Genomic DNA, 20,213 nt, shown 5'->3' with positions numbered 1-20,213 from the left:
TTTACCGACGCGGGTACCCTGTGGTTTTGCTCCGAAATGGAAAAATCACAAATTTCAGGATGTTCCACCAAAGGGATTTTTGGGGACTTTGAGTATGTTAACTAGGTTGTATCACTTGTTCAAACTCCGTTGAGAGAAATTCTATTGCAATTAGTTCCACATGAAACCACAGATTGATTGGACTACTGTGTCTTAAAAGGATTAAAGGATTTGTGACATCTTTCGTGCTATGTCTATATTCGACGGAAAACGAACTACCTGTAGCAGAATGATTCGAATGCCATTCTGAACATTCTCTAACAACCATTCCCATTCCAGAATGATAGGAAAAAAGGCGTCCTTAGTTCGACTAAACCGCCAAATGTCCGGGAAACAGTTGTTGAAAAATTATATCTAAATTTTGATAAATCTAGATACAAAACGAACATTTTGATGCCACTTAAAGTAAGCCCCGCCCCCTTTTTATGTGGAAAAGTTAAGGCTGACCCCCCTATCTTTGCAACATTTTAACTTAGTGATCCATCCTTCTGGTTTTACAGCCCCCCGCCTCCCCCTCCTGATAATTATTGCACAGTCCCTAAGTTAATGTGGACTTTAGAAGCAATCTAGCATACACACATTGGCACCAGTCGGGCCAAGACGGGACGCTAGCACAGTCTATTACCCGTGCAGTGCGGCAACCATGGACAGCTGTTTCGTCCTTATTAGGACTCGTCAGCATGGCATAGCCGGTTTGCCTCAGTTAAACTTCATCGGCAAAAAAACTGCAGGGCGACTTCGGCGGGGGGGGGGGGGGGGGGGGGGTGCGTGATGAGAAGACAAATATCAAGTGAAAATATGCGAACAAACGTGTAAATAAAATAAACATGTATACACTTGGTGTGAGGGTATTTCATAGAGCTCTGTAATCAGGAGAAATATACTGAACTCCAGGCAAGAGCGAATGAATGCCAAGCGAGCGAGGGACACTTTGGTATTACCCGCGCGCCATGTCGATTCCGAATCCGGCTATTTTTAGTAACCACCCCCCCACCACTACGCGTGAGGATTTGCTCCTTTTATTTTGTCCTACTCACCCGCGGGTTGCGTGTTGTTGTTTTGCCAACTCGAAAGGAATGAAAAGAGATCATGTAAAATAACTCGGAAGAAGAAAACAAGTCTAACTTAAGTTACCAAGATTGGCAAATATACTCACAGAAAGCTAAATCCCTGAATAGTTTGACTGTTTTGTTTGTCTGAGCGGCGAAGTAAAGTGAGAAAGAAAAAACCGACGAGCGATAAAATGGCTGTGATATACTGCGTTTGATTCAAATCCCGACTCCAGCACTCCAGCTTGTATAATAACAACATAATAATATAACATATAAAAATAACAACATCAAAGAAGTACAGTAATATCTCCCTCTTTATTTTCTCACTATTACAAAAGCTCAGATACTTCAGCTTGCTGGCTTTGATCATCACAAAGATGCATTCCCTCGCTACAAGGATATTTTTATGAAATGTATTTTTCTTTTCAATTCACCGAAATATTCACAAAAATCAATATTATATCTAATGTCTAACTTACAGATTTCGTTTGACCATTAGGAAGATAATGAATGTTGAGAAACCACGGAGAAGCAGAAAGTTAGAGCAAAAACGGTGATTGAAGCACGAGGTTTTCCGCTCTTGATTTTGAATGAAGTCTCGTTTTGGAAATCTTGCAATCCTCGAAGTACTACATCCCCAATAAACTGCAACAGCCCGTATCCTTGATGCTAGAATGACATTTTCGATGGTATTTGTGCAAATAGGGTGTTTTTTTTATCGGTTTCATGTCACAAAATAGCGGCAAATAACAAGATGTAAATGCCAAAGCGCGGGGTAGGGTGAGTAAAAATGCTCACGCGCAGGGGTGGGGTGGTGGTTACTAAAAATAGCCGGATTCGGAATCGACATGGCGCGCGGGTAATACCAAAGCGTCCCTCTCTTATCTTATGCTCTCTTGGTTGTCATTGTTTACATTTTTTCCATTACTTTTATTCAGTTGTAGTGGGACGGTTGTTTACATATTTCCGTATGATTTGAATAAGGGCCCTCCTTCTAAAAAGCGCCCCGTCCCCAATAAGCGCCTCCTTCAACATCGAATTTCGGAATACGCCCCCTCCCCAACATGGGCCCCCTCCCATCCCCTCTAAACAAATCTAAACAAATGCACCACAACACAGGTTTATTAACACATTGACCCTTCAACCGGCCTGTACCGGCTTTGGGAAGTACCCACAACCCAAAAAATTCATACATGCAAAATAAACACAACAAGATGAAGATACTCAGGCATCAGTCTAAGGGATAAATGGTCTTGCAGATATGCATCCAACCAAGGTGTTGGCATCTACTCTTAAGCCAAATAATAGCACAGGTTCTTTCTTGACAAATTTCAAATCGAACAAGGAAAGAATAGCAGAATCACCCCTCTCAATAAAACGCTCAAAATACCACACAAGGGAGAGAGATCAGCAAACACAGCTCAAGACACAAATAGATACCTTTATTCTGATCCTCCAGGTACATTTCCATGGCCTCAAAACACAATGTCCACTCCTTGAAGGGTTGTACAACCACGAAGATGTCTTTACGTATTGCAAAGCATTCTGGGAGATCCAGAGATGGGAGGGCCAGTCAAGACTCCTCTCCCCAAAGTAAGATGGTTTTTTATAAGTCTTTTCACCCCGAAGCCAAACAAGTCAATTCCAGGTCATACAGACCCAGAATAGCAGTGTAAACAATTTTGGAATCAATTTGGTTTTAGAAAAGACAGCATTTAGGAGAGCTGTGGTGATTCATTAAAAAATTATTTTCTCATCCAGGCAAAGCCAAGCAAGAAAAAATCATCAGGAATCCACCTTTTATATCATGGTCTCTTGATAAAAGTTATGCAACATTTTGGAAAACCCAGGCACAGTTAAATCATAATAGTGGAAAGCTACGAACTTATTGCAAGATCAAGACAAATTTTAAACTAGAAAAATATTTATCAGAAGCTAATGTTAGACGCCGACAATCTATGACTAGATTGCGTGTCTCGGCACACAAACTAGCAATTGAAACAGGCCGCTATAAAAATTCACCTTATGAATTAAGGATTTGTGAAAAATGTGAAAAAAAAAGGTTGGGGATGAGTACCATAACTTAATGGAATGCGACTATGTCAATGATATACGTCGAGTATTTTTTAATGATCTATTTGCAATCAATAACTCTTTCAAACTGTTAAGGCCAAAAGACCTTTTTTTTGTATATTATGAGCTTAACTCGTTTTTTCAGTGTAGTCATTGGGATGAAAATAAACCCCTTTTTCGGTTCAATCGGCGGATAATGTCCGCGGATAAGAAATGGTCCTCATTCTTGGCCAACAGTTAATTTTTCGTACCATTTTCTATCCTTGGACATTATCCGCCAATATCATAGCCGCCAGAAGCGGTTTATTATCTAAATTATCGTGTTTTTGCGTCAAGTCAGTCATGGCGTAGGCGGCGGATAACAAGACGTGAGGTCAGTGAGGGGGGCTCAGCATGGAATAATCTGCAAAGTTGTGTACTCAGGTTGGACGAGTCGTAGATACGTAGTTTTTATAGAATTGACGCTCCTGGAAAAAGGTGCCGTACTTAAAGATTATATCATCTCGCGACGTAAGCAATACGTCAAAATGTTGAATAGTGACTACTCCTAGAAGCCAAGAGCAGGCGGTTGGAGAAAGAAGCAGCTACAGAACTTATCGATTTTACGTTCTCTTTAATAATTATTTGTGAGACATTTCTGTAGATTTATTTCCTTGATATAGGGGCGGCTGGTTGCAGGTTTGCATAAAAGCTCTTTTTACATTGCTATATATTACTCTTCCTAAACTTAATATATAATAACTTTAATAAAATTAAAAAGCAAAATCCTATGTTGTGTTTTTCTATTACAGCTCGGTCTTTTTGTCAAATTGTTGGCGCTGTTTTCCCCTCTCATCTCTCTCAACTCCATGTTTGGTTTGTGGTGCTGAGTCTGCACTACCGGGTATTACTGGGTCAGCGGTTTGTTCACCGAAGCCTGCAGCACCTTGCGGTAACTGGTCTGTGTCACCGCTTATTTCTTCATCCGGGTGCTTTAATCCAAACGCCACGTGACCAACGGCGTAATACGAATTCCAGAAGGAAGTTGCAAATTCCATGTATTTGTTGAACGACCAGACTTTAAATTTTTGCGCAACATTCATATTCTTCCACTCTGCTTTAAGCTTGTAAGCGGGGTTTTTCTCTAAAAAAAAAAGAAACATTATGAAATATATGATATTGGCTCAAATTTGCAACAACAAAACAATCCAAACAAGTGAATCAGCGGAAGAAAATAAACACCATACATATTCTATTCATGGGTACTAATTATTCGAAAACTTTAAGGTTATTAATGAACTTCATCGATGCTAGAGCCAGATAACCATATTCTATAATAGAAAAGCGTTTGATTGATTTATTTCCCCCTGCATTTGGTTGAAATATAAGACAAATAATACCCTTGTAGAATTCCCTTTGCCAATCGCCATTTTTCGTTTGCAATGACAACGTTTTCGAGAAAGGTGTACATATACATAAGCAGATAAAAGAATCACTACACAGGACACCGTCGTACTACCCCCATGTCTGAAGTCATAGTTGCGTGACTTTTACCTGGGTTTATTATCCAGTCTCTAATGGTCTCATTGTTGAGTTGCGTGACGTTCACGTAGACGTACATCCAGCACGCTGGGGTCTTGGACACGGTGTATACCACGTGGGTGGCATTGGAAGGGACGGTTATCTCTCCGTCACGCTCTAGGGTGTGGTTCCGACCGTCGAACTCCACCTCAACCTGTAAAATAAAGCACAGATAATACGATTAAAAAATGCTGAAAAAAAAAAGAAGAAAGAAATACAGGAAAGTGGGGACTCGATGCTAGCATCATCCTCGCCATCACAGCAGTCACTAATGCCATTATCGTCACCAATGATCCAAGACAACAAACACCATTACGGCCATCATTATCACAGCGGCGTAGCCAGGATTTTTAACAGGAGGGGGCCCAAAGCCCTTTCAACGCATTTTCTTCTGTATTTTAGATAATGTCTCATAAATTTACTGTATTTTTGGCTGCTAAAAGGGGGGACCGGGCCCCCTAGGCCACCCCCCTGGCTACGCCCCTGTATCACCACCATCATTATCCCTAAAGGCTGATTTAAGCAGCACGATTTAGTCGTATGTGATCTGCCTACGAGATGTCTTAGCCCTGAATTACACACTACGACTTTCATAGTGAAGCATCGTAGCTGAGACCTAGGCTCACATATAGTCCACGACTCGAGCTGTAGAGGTGTCGCATACAACTAAATCGTGCGGTCTAAATCAACCTTAACACCACCATCACAAACACTAGCTACATCACCACTACCATCATCGACAAAACCACAATTATCTTTAACACGGTTATTGAGCGTATTCTTTGTTAAAGAAATAAATGCTGCTAGCAATGTACAGGGAGGATCAAAAGTTCGTGCACTTTTTAAAATGCGTTGATTTTATTCTTTTAAACTTGATTTTTTGACCACAAACCAGTATTCCTAAGTCCCAAGATCTTAAAGAATTTAACTTTTTCCCGTCAAATGTTGCGGGCATGCGAAGTCAGAAATCCACTTTTCGCGCCATTTTTGTTGTTGATGTGAAAACAGAGTTCTATTTGCCGAAGTTTCACGAACATCAGAAGCGTCAGAAAACGTAAAATAGAAGAAAAGTTACTCATATTCTAGAGCCCAGGCAGCAATTTTGAGGTCATCAGGCTGATCATTTAGAGAAATAGCACGTACATAAAATTATCCAAAGGTCGGAGAGCTGCGCCAATAATTGGTGTTCACGGTACGATTTTGTTGACAAAGCTAGGTGGGGGAGACCTGCAGTTCTCACAAAAGTCGTCCAAAATACAATTATCAAAGCAAAATACAAGCGAGGAGATTCTAGGAATTCCCATGCCCAAGATTAGCTACTAAAACAAGGGTGTTCAGTGCGAATCGAAACATAACATCCATACAAAACGGGACTCCTGTTCCCAAAGCTAAAGTTACTTATCAAATTTTTTCCAACAAAACTTGCCAAATTCCATAGAAAGGGACGATTGACCAGCCAATTAACCTAACCATGAACCGATAAAAAGTGTTTAGGGTAATTTGGACAAGTTAAGTTACAGTGATCCATCGCCGACGACGATAAAATAACTAAAGAGGTTCCTCCGTTCTTGGCGAAATGTATCAGCAGATACATTAAAGGGACGTTTTACTTCACACCCAAGCGCATAAAAATTGCTGTAAAAAAGACCAAAGGAAGCCATTCTGGCTATTGATTTTTAGTATTCACACACTACAATAAAGTATTTTCATCATATGCAACACTAGTCATGCTGCTGTTTTGTAAGACTTGTTTTTTTATTCAATTACAAAAGTGCATGAACTTTTGATCCACCCTGTACTGTCTCAACCGCCCATTAGTTCGCCCGGCATATCTCACCTTTCCCTCAAGCACAGTTAGTGTGGTGTTCAGTTCTTCACTCATAAAGTTCTCCAACATCAGACCTGGAAAATCCGCCACGAATACGACATCCGTGAAGTTTCCAAGCGACGACTGTGACTGCTTTTTTTCTATCTCTTTCAATTTGGATCGCCATGGAGACAACTCCATCAAAAGCGGCTGTACCCACGTGGTCTTTTGAAAGGGTGACCAATCGGCGTGAAGAATGTCGATGTTTGGATTAACAAAACGCTGTTGGAAGCGTCTGGAAGGAAATCGAGACATTCGGACATACTGTAGTTAATTGATTGTACACGTAAAGAATGCGAAAGATAAAAAAAGTACAGTTTGCCCCGGGAGACAACTTGGTTATGATGCGATGGTAAAGATTTCTACACAACAGTATTAGAGGAAAGGGAAACAGGAGGTAGAAAGAAGTAAACAACAGCTGCGAAGATCGAGTTACTGGGAAAGCGGGCGTGTTCTAAAGCCCCTTGTAAACTGCACCAACATTGCTGACAAGCCCCGTGCAAACTGCACCAACATTGCTGGCAAGCCCCTTGCAAACTGCACCAACATTGCTGGCAAGCCCCTTGTAAACTGCACCAACATTGCTGGCAAGCCCCTTGCAAACTGCACCAACATTGCTGACAAGCCCTGTGCAAACTGCACCAACATTGCTGGCACGCCCCTTGCAAACTGCACCAACATTGCTGACAAGCCCCTTGTAAACTGCACCAACATTGCTGGCAAGCCCCTTGTAAACTGCACCAACATTGCTGATAAGCCCCTTGTAAACTGCACCAACATTGCTGACAAGCCCCGTGCAAACTGCACCAACATTGCTGGCAAGCCCCGTGTAAACTGCACCAACATTGCTGACAAGCCCCTTGTAAACTGCACCAACATTGCTGGCAAGCCCCTTGTAAACTGCACCAACATTGCTGGCAAGCCCCTTGTAAACTGCACCAACATTGCTGGCAAGCCCCTTGCAAACTGCACCAACATTGCTGACAAGCCCCTTGCAAACTGCACCAACATTGCTGGCAAGCCCCTTGTAAACTGCACCAACATTGCTGACAAGCCCCTTGTAAACTGCACCAACATTGCTGACAAGCCCCGTGCAAACTGCACCAACATTGCTGGCAAGCCCCGTGTAAACTGCACCAACATTGCTGACAAGCCCCTTGTAAACTGCACCAACATTGCTGGCAAGCCCCTTGTAAACTGCACCAACATTGCTGACAAGCCCCGTGCAAACTGCACCAACATTGCTGGCAAGCCCCTTGTAAACTGCACCAACATTGCTGACAAGCCCCGTGTAAACTGCACCAACATTGCTGGCAAGCCCCTTGCAAACTGCACCAACATTGCTGGCAAGCCCCTTGTAAACTGCACCAACATTGCTGACAAGCCCCTTGCAAACTGCACCAACATTGCTGACAAGCTCCTTGTAAACTGCACCAACATTGCTGGCAAGCCCCTTGCAAACTGCATCAACATTGCTGACAAGCCCCTTGCAAACTGCACCAACATTGCTGGCAAGCCCCTTGCAAACTGCACCAACATTGCTGACAAGCCCCGTGCAAACTGCACCAACATTGCTGGCAAGCCCCTTGTAAACTGCACCAACATTGCTGACAAGCCCCGTGTAAACTGCACCAACATTGCTGGCAAGCCCCTTGCAAACTGCACCAACATTGCTGGCAAGCCCCTTGTAAACTGCACCAACATTGCTGACAAGCCCCTTGCAAACTGCACCAACATTGCTGACAAGCTCCTTGTAAACTGCACCAACATTGCTGACAAGCCCCTTGCAAACTGCATCAACATTGCTGACAAGCCCCTTGCAAACTGCACCAACATTGCTGGCAAGCCCCTTGCAAACTGCACCAACATTGCTGACAAGCCCCGTGCAAACTGCACCAACATTGCTGGCAAGCCCCGTGCAAACTGCATCAACATTGCTGACAAGCCCCTTGCAAACTGCACCAACATTGCTGACAAGCCCCGTGTAAACTGCACCAACATTGCTGGCAAGCCCCTTGCAAACTGCACCAACATTGCTGGCAAGCCCCTTGTAAACTGCACCAACATTGCTGACAAGCCCCTTGCAAACTGCACCAACATTGCTGACAAGCTCCTTGTAAACTGCACCAACATTGCTGGCAAGCCCCTTGCAAACTGCACCAACATTGCTGGCAAGCCCCTTGCAAACTGCACCAACATTGCTGACAAGCCCCGTGCAAACTGCACCAACATTGCTGGCAAGCCCCGTGCAAACTGCATCAACATTGCTGACAAGCCCCTTGCAAACTGCACCAACATTGCTGGCAAGCCCCTTGCAAACTGCACCAACATTGCTGACAAGCCCCGTGCAAACTGCACCAACATTGCTGGCAAGCCCCTTGCAAACTGCACCAACATTGCTGACAAGCCCCGTGCAAACTGCACCAACATTGCTGGCAAGCCCCTTGTAAACTGCACCAACATTGCTGACAAGCCCCGTGTAAACTGCACCAACATTGCTGGCAAGCCCCTTGCAAACTGCACCAACATTGCTGGCAAGCCCCTTGTAAACTGCACCAACATTGCTGACAAGCCCCTTGCAAACTGCACCAACATTGCTGACAAGCTCCTTGTAAACTGCACCAACATTGCTGACAAGCCCCTTGCAAACTGCATCAACATTGCTGACAAGCCCCTTGCAAACTGCACCAACATTGCTGGCAAGCCCCTTGCAAACTGCACCAACATTGCTGACAAGCCCCGTGCAAACTGCACCAACATTGCTGGCAAGCCCCGTGCAAACTGCATCAACATTGCTGACAAGCCCCTTGCAAACTGCACCAACATTGCTGACAAGCCCCGTGTAAACTGCACCAACATTGCTGGCAAGCCCCTTGCAAACTGCACCAACATTGCTGGCAAGCCCCTTGTAAACTGCACCAACATTGCTGACAAGCCCCTTGCAAACTGCACCAACATTGCTGACAAGCTCCTTGTAAACTGCACCAACATTGCTGGCAAGCCCCTTGCAAACTGCACCAACATTGCTGGCAAGCCCCTTGCAAACTGCACCAACATTGCTGACAAGCCCCGTGCAAACTGCACCAACATTGCTGGCAAGCCCCGTGCAAACTGCATCAACATTGCTGACAAGCCCCTTGCAAACTGCACCAACATTGCTGGCAAGCCCCTTGCAAACTGCACCAACATTGCTGACAAGCCCCTTGTAAACTGCACCAACATTGCTGACAAGCCCCTTGCAAACTGCACCAACATTGCTGACAAGCCCCTTGTAAACTGCACCAACATTGCTGGCAAGCCCCTTGTAAACTGCACCAACATTGCTGACAAGCCCCGTGCAAACTGCACCAACATTGCTGACAAGCCCCTTGTAAACTGCACCAACATTGCTGACAAGCCCCGTGCAAACTGCACCAACATTGCTGGCAAGCCCCTTGCAAACTGCACCAACATTGCTGGCAAGCCCCTTGCAAACTGCACCAACATTGCTGGCAAGCCCCTTGCAAACTGCACCAACATTGCTGACAAGCCCCGTGCAAACTGCACCAACATTGATGACAAGCCCCGTGCAAACTGCACCAACATTGCTGACAAGCCCCGTGCAAACTGCACCAACATTGCTGACAAGCCCCGTGCAAACTGCACCAACATTGCTGGCAAGCCCAGTGCAAACTGCACCAACATTGCTGGCAAGCCCCGTGCAAACTGCACCAACATTGCTGACAAGCCCAGTGCAAATTGCACCAACATTGCTGACAAGCCCTGTGCAAACTGCACCAACATTGCTGGCAAGCCCAGTGCAAATTGCGCCAACATTGCTGACAGGCCCCTTGCAAACTGCACCAACATTGCTGACAAGCCCAGTGCAAATTGCACCAACATTGCTGACAAGCCCCTTGTAAACTGCACCAACATTGCTGACAAGCCCCTTGTAAACTGCACCAACATTGCTGACAAGCCCAGTGCAAACTGCACCAACATTGCTGACAAGCCCAGTGCAAATTGCACCAACATTGCTGACAAGCCCCGTGTAAACTGCACCAACATTGCTGACAAGCCCCTTGTAAACTGCACCAACATTGCTGACAAGCCCCTTGTAAACTGCACCAACATTGCTGGCAAGCCCCTTGTAAACTGCACCAACATTGCTGACAAGCCCCGTGCAAACTGCACCAACATTGCTGACAAGCCCCGTGCAAACTGCACCAACATTGCTGACAAGCCCCTTGTAAACTGCACCAACATTGCTGACAAGCCCCTTGTAAACTTCACCAACATTGCTGACAAGCCCCTTGTAAACTGCACCAACATTGCTGACAAGCCCCGTGCAAACTGCACCAACATTGCTGACAAGCCCCTTGTAAACTGCACCAACATTGCTGACAAGCCCCTTGCAAACTGCACCAACATTGCTGACAAGCCCCTTGTAAACTGCACCAACATTGCTGACAAGCCCCGTGCAAACTGCACCAACATTGCTGACAAGCCCCTTGCAAACTGCACCAACATTGCTAGCAAGCCCCTTGTAAACTGCACCAACATTGCTGACAAGCCCCTTGTAAACTGCACCAACATTGCTGACAAGCCCCTTGTAAACTGCACCAACATTGCTGGCAAGCCCAGTGCAAACTGCACCAACATTGCTGACAAGCCCCTTGTAAACTGCACCAACATTGCTGACAAGCCCCGTGCAAACTGCACCAACATTGCTGACAAGCCCCTTGTAAACTGCACCAACATTGCTGACAAGCCCCTTGCAAACTGCATCAACATTGCTGACAAGCCCCTTGTAAACTGCACCAACATTGCTGACAAGCCCCTTGTAAACTGCACCAACATTGCTGACAAGCCCCTTGCAAACTGCACCAACATTGCTGACAAGCTCCTTGTAAACTGCACCAACATTGCTGACAAGCCCCTTGCAAACTGCACCAACATTGCTGACAAGCCCCGTGCAAACTGCACCAACATTGCTGACAAGCCCCGTGCAAACTGCACCAACATTGCTGACAAGCCCCTTGTAAACTGCACCAACATTGCTGGCAAGCCCCTTGTAAACTGCACCAACATTGCTGACAAGCCCCGTGCAAACTGCACCAACATTGCTGACAAGCCCTGTGCAAACTGCACCAACATTGCTGACAAGCCCCTTGTAAACTGCACCAACATTGCTGGCAAGCCCCTTGTAAACTGCACCAACATTGCTGACAAGCCCCGTGCAAACTGCACCAACATTGCTGACAAGCCCCGTGCAAACTGCACCAACATTGCTGACAAGCCCCTTGTAAAGTGCACCAACATTGCTGACAAGCCCCTTGTAAACTGCACCAACATTGCTGACAAGCCCCTTGTAAACTGCACCAACATTGCTGACAAGCCCCGTGCAAACTGCACCAACATTGCTGACAAGCCCCTTGTAAACTGCACCAACATTGCTGACAAGCCCCTTGCAAACTGCACCAACATTGCTGACAAGCCCCTTGTAAACTGCACCAACATTGCTGACAAGCCCCGTGCAAACTGCACCAACATTGCTGACAAGCCCCTTGCAAACTGCACCAACATTGCTAGCAAGCCCCTTGTAAACTGCACCAACATTGCTGACAAGCCCCTTGTAAACTGCACCAACATTGCTGACAAGCCCCTTGTAAACTGCACCAACATTGCTGGCAAGCCCAGTGCAAACTGCACCAACATTGCTGACAAGCCCCTTGTAAACTGCACCAACATTGCTGACAAGCCCCGTGCAAACTGCACCAACATTGCTGACAAGCCCCTTGTAAACTGCACCAACATTGCTGACAAGCCCCTTGCAAACTGCATCAACATTGCTGACAAGCCCCTTGTAAACTGCACCAACATTGCTGACAAGCCCCTTGCAAACTGCACCAACATTGCTGACAAGCCCCGTGCAAACTGCACCAACATTGCTGACAAGCCCCGTGCAAACTGCACCAACATTGCTGACAAGCCCCGTGTAAACTGCACCAACATTGCTGGCAAGCTCCTTGTAAACTGCACCAACATTGCTGACAAGCCCCTTGCAAACTGCACCAACATTGCTGACAAGCCCCTTGTAAACTGCACCAACATTGCTGGCAAGCCCCGTGCAAACTGCACCAACATTGCTGGCAAGCCCCTTGCAAACTGCACCAACATTGCTGACAAGCCCCTTGTAAACTGCACCAACATTGCTGGCAAGCCCCGTGCAAACTGCACCAACATTGCTGGCAAGCCCCTTGCAAACTGCACCAACATTGCTGGCAAGCCCCTTGCAAACTGCACCAACATTGCTGACAAGCCCCGTGCAAACTGCACCAACATTGCTGACAAGCCCCTTGTAAACTGCACCAACATTGCCGGCAAGCCCCGTGCAAACTGCACCAACATTGCTGACAAGCCCCTTGTAAACTGCATCAACATTGCCGGCAAGCCCCTTGTAAACTGCACCAACATTGCTGGCAAGACGCTTGAGGGTAGTCTACCAGCATTTCCTTTGTTTCCTTGCGGCCAGTGGAGCTTTGTTAATAATGCTGTCCGATGTTGGTGGTGTTTGCACAGGCTTCACAGGTCCCCATTTATTCAATATTCTTATCAGCCTGAAATTGCCAAGAATGACCCAGAATGGGTCTGACACTACGAGGCCCATTTTCGCTAGATCTTTAAACTTGGATGCTTTCGTGCCGTAATTTGCAGTAAAACGGGATAATTGTACTGCTTTCTGGTTAAGGATTGTCCATACAGTATTCTTGTCGCACCATTCTTGTTGCTTTCGTACTTGCTAAAACTCCCTATTGATACTTAGGTAGAGATACACTCACCTGTTCATCGATCTCCATATGTCGAGGTAAATGGCTGGTTCAGAGATGTCCAAATCCTCTCGGGCTTTCAGTTTCTCAGCAAGGCAATCGACATACTGTTTGATCATGTCGGGGTGGGAGTTCCATCTGGAATGCCTCCTCCTACCACCACCAATGAATGCCTGGACAGTAAAATGATATCTTCATTCAAAAGGTACTGGTATAACAATTTGGAATACATTTCGTTAGCTCAAATAGCAAAGTTCAGTAACCAAAAGGTACTATGTCTGAAAATAATTTTTTTGTGAAGGTGCTGGCAGCGGGTAGGGTTTTTTGAGTATGACTCGAGTAAATATAATAATAGTTAAAAAGTGCTAAAAAAGGATTGATTTTACAGAGGTTTTAAGGCTACTTCCTCTGAGTGTCTATTGGCACATACTTAAAATAGACGAAAGACACTGATAAAGAGGTACTGACCCCAAAGCGTTTTTGAAATCGCCAACTACAAACAAGGTATGCAACCTTATAAACAAGGCAGTCTAGTCCAAGGTTTATGCTACCTACCCCTGGCTTAATGAAGATCTCTTTTCCAGTCACTTGATCAACCACCTTGATCCGCACATGCTGAGTGCTCCAGGAATGTACCATCATGTCCCAAGAGTACCCATAAAGGCCTTGTGTCCAGCCATTGTACCCCTATAGATAACAGAGTGTGGTCATTTATACAACAAATGCACAATGCTATACTCATGTCATGTACAAAAAGTACCGAAGATTTAACAATTTAAATATATTGTTTTAGTACTAATTCTTTAATTACATAGATTATAATAATATCAAAAAACAAGATTGGCAAATGCTTTGCTTAATTGTTGGACATGAGTGGCACCTTCAACCATATTATAAAAATAAGATATTTTAGTCACCTTAGTAATGAAATGTGAATATGGTAGAAACAGTTGGGCTGCCACATAACAGGCAAAGACAGTCAGCATTAATAGCTGCTGCAATGAAGCCTGTTTTGAATTCACTTGCTTGTCTTTCTTTGTATTTTTCTCCTGAGAGGTTGCAACTGCTGCCTCATACAAGCAGTGATGGCTTTGTTGTGCAGCATCAGTTGTGGGTAAAATAAAAGTTAGCCAGGATGGCATTCTAGAAAACAGTTTCTTCGGCCAAGATGGAGAGCAGAAGAGTGGAAGAGTTGCCATCATCGTGTAGGAGAACATTCCAATATGAAACATCTGAGAATTCATTCCATTGAATGCCAAGGCAAATAGGATACCAATAGGTCGTGTTTTGTCAAAAAGCAGAAAGAAACCAACAAACAGATCAAAGCATAAGCCACAAATGTGGACAAGCACAAGGTCTATGGTTTCATCTGACAGGAAAGCTCGGAATGGATCAAATACCCACTCCTTGGAGAGTCCTGTCATGGAATAACCAGTCATCCAGTCTTGGTCTAGCTTCTTAATACCAGCATAAAAATAAACCAGAAAGACCTGAAAAGTTACATAAAAGAATGTAGATCAGCCACTAACGCATTTGAAATTATGCTGTATAACAGCTCTTCCGTAACCATCCACAATTGAAATTGGATAGTTAACTCTGATTAACTTTTAAGTGTTTGATGCAGGTTTTAGATGTTTATTTTTATAGTACATTTCACTGACAGTTTCTAGTGAAATTCTGACGTAGTATTTTGACCAATTCCCTGGGGGACACTGGATTATAAAAACAGATAATCATAAAATTCTTATTAACCATGGATGACTTAGTTAATCTGTTCATAAAGTTTTTCCCTAGACAAATGACAATGTTTACAATTTGATACAAAAAAATCATTCCACATGGTTTGTTGCATTAATAATCAATGCACAGTCACCTACAGTACAAGGTACAAATTACCTGGAATCGGAACAAAAAGTAGTTCCACTTTGGTATTTCTGCATTTCGTATTTTAGGGTTGATCAATCCATCAAGTGACCTGCATAAAATTGGAAAACCATTTTCAAAATAACAATAGAATATTAATTTAATGTTGGTTAACTATTTCTTTGTTATTGTTTACAATTGAAAATACAACAGTGTATTTGCCAGAAAACTTTAAAATAGCAATCTTCTTATGCAGTTTGATATGTGGATAATTTTGTGTGACTCTGTACAGTAAAATGCGGGAGCATAAAATGTTGGCATTATCAGCTTTCTTTAAGTTAAGTGGTTAAAAACTACAAATCAAATGTGCAATTCAATAGGAGGATCGCTTTTTGGTAACTTTGTAAATGACTTACCAGTATCTGTTGGAGTCTGTCATTAACAGCATGATAGAAAACAATCCATAAAGATAGGAGTGATTATTCCACACGCCCTTGTCCAGCCAGAAGACATACCAGTAGGGAATGATAAATAATATGCAGCTTATTCGAAACATGAAGCCTAGAAATATCCCTGATGCTCCAGCCAGCATAACTAGGTAAACAATGTGCATCCAATCCACAGAAAGGGGTTGGAGGACATTGAATAGAGGAAAGTAACACATGCCCTCCTCCCATCGTGAGTGCAGGCTTGATAAACCACGTTCCTGTGGGATGTCAATAACCATGAAAAGACCTGCAAAAATGAATATGGATAAGTAAAATAATGAAAATGAAACTTCACTGCTTTAATTTCATTCTCTTTTGTGCATTTCAGTATCCAGGGGGGGGGGGGGGGGGGGGTTGGGTGGGCATACAATACTGTACCACTGATTTATTAGGTTATATCTTTATCATTATATAGATACTGTATGTTATTAGGATCTATTAATAACAAGAATGCTTACCAAACAGAATTCTGAGTATGGCTAGGTTTGATGGATCACATGGTGTCAAAAGGTACTCTTGTATCCGAGACAAGATGCCTTTTTCTGGTGCAGCATTCTTCATTGTGTAAGTCATATGTAGTACTATAAAACAAAAATAAGTCTAGCAAAATTTTTCAAAGAGCTTGTTACGGTCAATATCCCTGTTCTTTTCAGTACATATATTTGAGATGAAAACAAACATTAATTCATTCCAAATTAACAAAAATATATATATATATACACATGTGATACTTAAAGAGCATGCCTAAGAAATAATGTATCACTCCAAGTCAATAACGATTGTTCAGTTTATGTTTTGATTTCTTTCATCGGTAAACTAAACAATAATAAAACGGAGAATCAAAGAAACATTCTCATTTCAGGGCAGTACAGCCTACACGACCGTGTATTATACACAAACTGCTTTTCACGATATAAGATACAAATCTGTGTACTTGGCCTCAAAAGAAGATTCCCTTTGTTAGAATCTCTTGTAATAAAAACTAACTTTGACTTGAGATCGAAGGAACGATCAAACGTCGAAATGAAATGACCAGAGTTGATCAAGAATGGAGTATAGATTCTTTGTGTTTGCGCCAAATCCACGTCAGCTGAGCCGTTCCAGGAGCTCTGTACTCAACAAAAGGACATCCTCTGTTTTAACATTTCAACCGTAGTCAATCTGTCTTTGTTCGATTGGACAATCCCAGAGTCAAACCCGATATGTGTTTGTTCCTGTGAGCCGGCTTCCTGCTATTATCGCCGCTAAAGGGCATCGCATTAGACACAACTAATATGTGTGCTTAATTGCACGTTCGGTGTTTCAAAAAGCTTTTTCATTGTACCAGATTAGTTTTATAAAAGCGATCCCCAGCTGTTCAAAGACACATAAACATGAATAGATGAAAACAGTGAAAATCCGTGCTAAAAAACTTTGTGTATATTAGTCCGCTAACGGTACCGCGGGCGCTAGGGCACAGGCAACCCATTTCTTAAAAAAAACCCTCTGGAGTAAGGAACGCCTGGTTATTTTTAGAAATTGTCCGAAAGAAAAAAAATGTAAAAGAATCTTCTTTCGCTGATTATTTGTCCTTAGTACTCCAACTGTTGCAGTGATGAAGCTGGTAGATATTCCTTATCCATGCTTTGTGCTTTATTTGGTCATTTTTGTCTGATTTAACTGCGCTCTTTTTGAATTTAGTATTGTGTAGGTCACTCCGTCAGTTCGCCATGTCTAGTTTTGCAGTTCAAACAGACAAATATCATGCTGGATTGCGGGCTGGAAATGTCTACCGTCAACCAGTTTACTCCTCTTTCACTCGTGAATAAGTAAGTAGCGAATATGTTAGCCATTAGGAGCGCCTTACTGTTCTTTTGGAAAGTTGATGTGGATTAATTAGTTATTATTGATTATGGCCATTATGTCAAATTATTGTAGTGAAAAGTTCAGCCAACTTAAGTCATGGTCTTCGAGAGAACTTCAAGAGATTGAAGGATTTACAGCCCAAAATGTAAGTCATCAAAGCAGAGATCCATGCTCCCACCCCCCCCCCCCAAAAAAAAAAAAAAAAACACTGTGACTTTAAACCAGGAATGGATAATGTTACATAAGTTTTGTTCTCATGATTTAAAGCTTCAATAACAGCGCAATAATTTCTCCCCGTTTTATTGATATTTGTTTGGTCTAACTTATTTTAAATGGTCATGATGTTCATGTCTTCAGAACTTGAAGGAGGCTGGTGGGAGACTGTTTATTGATGCTGAACCCGAAGTCTGCCCACCTGAGGTACAATTAGCTTTTTTGTCTCACATCACAAGCCCAGATATGTTTCTGCCCTACAGCTCATTTATAAAACTGATGACTTTGATAGTGAAATTTCTATGAAAATAAACTCTGGAAATGCTTGCCCATGGTATCATACTTTCAATGGCTTCCATTCTTTAATCTTTAAATAACTTAATTGCCTCTAGCAAGCTAACCTGGCAATGGACAGTCAGCAGGGGCTTAAGCGTGAGAACGATAAGGGGCAACCACATATACAAAACAATTCATACCCTTCATTCACAGCCATAGCCAGCATATGTGACGACTCAAGCGAAAACCAACCATAGGGCCTTTTAATTTGTTCCTGAGAAGTTCAAATTTTGTGCGTTAGCGCTGCCCGGGCACTGAAATAAAGGCAGACGTTCCCGTCTCAAGGCTTTTCTTACGATGTTTTTTCACCCGTTCGCAACATCGCGGGAATTTCATTTGTGAATCGTACAAATCTTTGATAAACCTAGGAGAAAAAATAATTAAAAAATAATAAATAAAAAGGGCTACATGCTCCCTATTTTGATTGTATCAGGACGATAAACATGTTTTTATTTTTATTTGGCCTAACTAGAAATTATAACTGAAAATTTTCCTCCCTTTAAATTTCAATTTTTACATACATTTGATACATCTTCCCTTATCCCTCACCTCTTAACCATATTTTTTGCTTCTTTATTGAACTGTCATCTATTTGTCAAGCCTACAAAATATGTTAAAAGTAAAAATTATTTCCTTTTTTATATTTTGGCATTAAAAACCTTTTTTCTTTTCTTTTTACAGACAGGTCTGATTGACTTTTCAATGGTTGATGTCATTCTGATTTCTAACTATCATCACATGCTAGCCTTGCCATTTATTACCGAGGTTAGAATACAATACAGGATAAGGACGGTACTATATACTCAACACACATCCAATTATCGTCATCATCACCACCAACGTCATGACTACCTTCTCCACCATTATCGTTGTCATCATTATTATAATTACCACCATCATTTTGATTATTTTTTGCTATTTTTAATTGCACTTCCCTTGCCAATTCTGTGAATTTGCATAAGACAGTGTCTTATTTTGGATATTAAAAAGACAAGATCGACAAAATCTCAACGTTTCTTCTCTTTTTTCAGTATTCTGGCTTCAATGGGAAAATCTATGCTACCGAACCAACTATACAGATTGGCAGGTATGTTCAAAGATTGGTAGGTATGTTCAGTGATTGGCAGGCACTATGTTCAGTAATTGGCAGGTATGTTCAGTGATTGGCAGGTATGTTTAGTGATTGGCAGGTATGTTTAGTGATTGGCAGGTATGTTTAGTGATTGGCAGGTATGTTTAGTGATTGGCAGGTATGTTTAGTGATTGGCAGGTATGTTTAGTGATTGGCAGGTATGTTTAGTGATTGGCAGGTATGTTAAATGATTGGCAGGTATGTTAAATGATTGGCAGGTATGTTTAGTGATTGGCAGGTATGTTTAGTGATTGGCAGGTATGTTAAATGATTGGCAGGTATGTTTAGTGATTGGTAGGTATGTTAAATGATTGGCAGGTATGTTTAGTGATTGGCAGGTATGTTTAGTGATTGGTAGGTATGTTAAATGATTGGCAGGTATGTTTAGTGATTGACAGGTATGTTAAGTGATTGGCAGGTATGTTCAGTGATTGGCAGGTATGTTAAGTGATTGGCAGGTATGTTAAATGATTGGCAGGTATGTTTAGTGATTGGCAGGTATGTTTAGTGATTGGCAGGTATGTTAAGTGATTGGCAGGTATGTTAAATGATTGGCAGGTATGTTTAGTGATTGGTAGGTATGTTTAGTGATTGGCAGGTATGTTCAGTGATTGGCAGGTATGTTAAATGATTGGCAGGTATGTTTAGTGATTGGTAGGTATGTTTAGTGATTGGTAGGTATGTTTAGTGATTGGCAGGGATGTTTAGCGATTGGCAGGTATGTTAAATGATTGGCAGGTATGTTTAGTGATTGGTAGGTATGTTTAGTGATTGGCAGGTATGTTTAGCGATTGGCAGGTATGTTCAGTGATTGGCAGGTATGTTAAATGATTGGCAGGTATGTTTAGTGATTGGTAGGTATGTTTAGTGATTGGTAGGTATGTTTAGTGATTGGCAGGGATGTTTAGCGATTGGCAGGTATGTTAAATGATTGGC

At 42.8% G+C, this 20,213-nt stretch overlaps 2 protein-coding genes and 1 long non-coding RNA gene across 4 annotated transcripts in view; 2 read left to right on the top strand and 1 right to left on the bottom strand.

Annotated features, from left to right (window-relative positions):
- The first annotated feature begins 2,626 nt into the window (after positions 1–2,626).
- Positions 2,627–3,102, top strand: LOC125573271. The gene is made up of 2 exons (XR_007314024.1): positions 2,627–2,684; positions 2,853–3,102. It is a non-coding gene; the product is annotated as an uncharacterized LOC125573271 (long non-coding RNA).
- A 658-nt stretch (positions 3,103–3,760) lies between these two features.
- LOC5510609 (vitamin K-dependent gamma-carboxylase) lies at positions 3,761–17,180 on the bottom strand. Of its 2 annotated transcripts, none has more exons than XM_032379773.2 (10): positions 16,686–17,180; positions 16,210–16,332; positions 15,680–15,998; positions 15,297–15,375; positions 14,318–14,890; positions 13,956–14,087; positions 13,413–13,573; positions 6,562–6,826; positions 4,698–4,878; positions 3,761–4,287 (listed from the first exon to the last, which is right to left on the bottom strand). In XM_032379773.2, the coding sequence occupies exons 2-10, from the start codon at positions 16,322–16,324 to the stop codon at positions 3,950–3,952; spliced, it is 2,163 nt and encodes a 720-aa protein (XP_032235664.1). In that variant the 5' UTR covers positions 16,325–16,332; positions 16,686–17,180; the 3' UTR covers positions 3,761–3,949. The 2 variants fall into 2 exon arrangements, with proteins under 2 accessions (XP_032235664.1, XP_032235663.1); XM_032379772.2 differs by having other exon boundaries at positions 16,739–17,180.
- Positions 17,181–17,253: 73 nt separating this feature from the next.
- The window catches only part of LOC5510608 (integrator complex subunit 9 homolog), a 25,421-nt gene continuing 22,461 nt past the window's right edge, over positions 17,254–20,213 (top strand). Inside the window, exons 1-6 of the mRNA XM_001631027.3 lie at positions 17,254–17,354; positions 17,432–17,559; positions 17,669–17,741; positions 17,954–18,016; positions 18,827–18,910; positions 19,177–19,232. Coding sequence (XP_001631077.2) covers positions 17,346–17,354; positions 17,432–17,559; positions 17,669–17,741; positions 17,954–18,016; positions 18,827–18,910; positions 19,177–19,232 — 413 coding nt within the window. The 5' untranslated portion in view covers positions 17,254–17,345. The remainder of the gene's footprint in view (positions 17,355–17,431; positions 17,560–17,668; positions 17,742–17,953; positions 18,017–18,826; positions 18,911–19,176; positions 19,233–20,213) is intronic.

This window comes from Nematostella vectensis, chromosome 10, assembly GCF_932526225.1.
Source record: "Nematostella vectensis chromosome 10, jaNemVect1.1, whole genome shotgun sequence".
Lineage (NCBI taxonomy): Eukaryota > Metazoa > Cnidaria > Anthozoa > Actiniaria > Edwardsiidae > Nematostella > Nematostella vectensis.
Note: the sequence above shows the minus strand (reverse complement) of the source record. Positions and strands in the feature narration are given on the sequence as shown.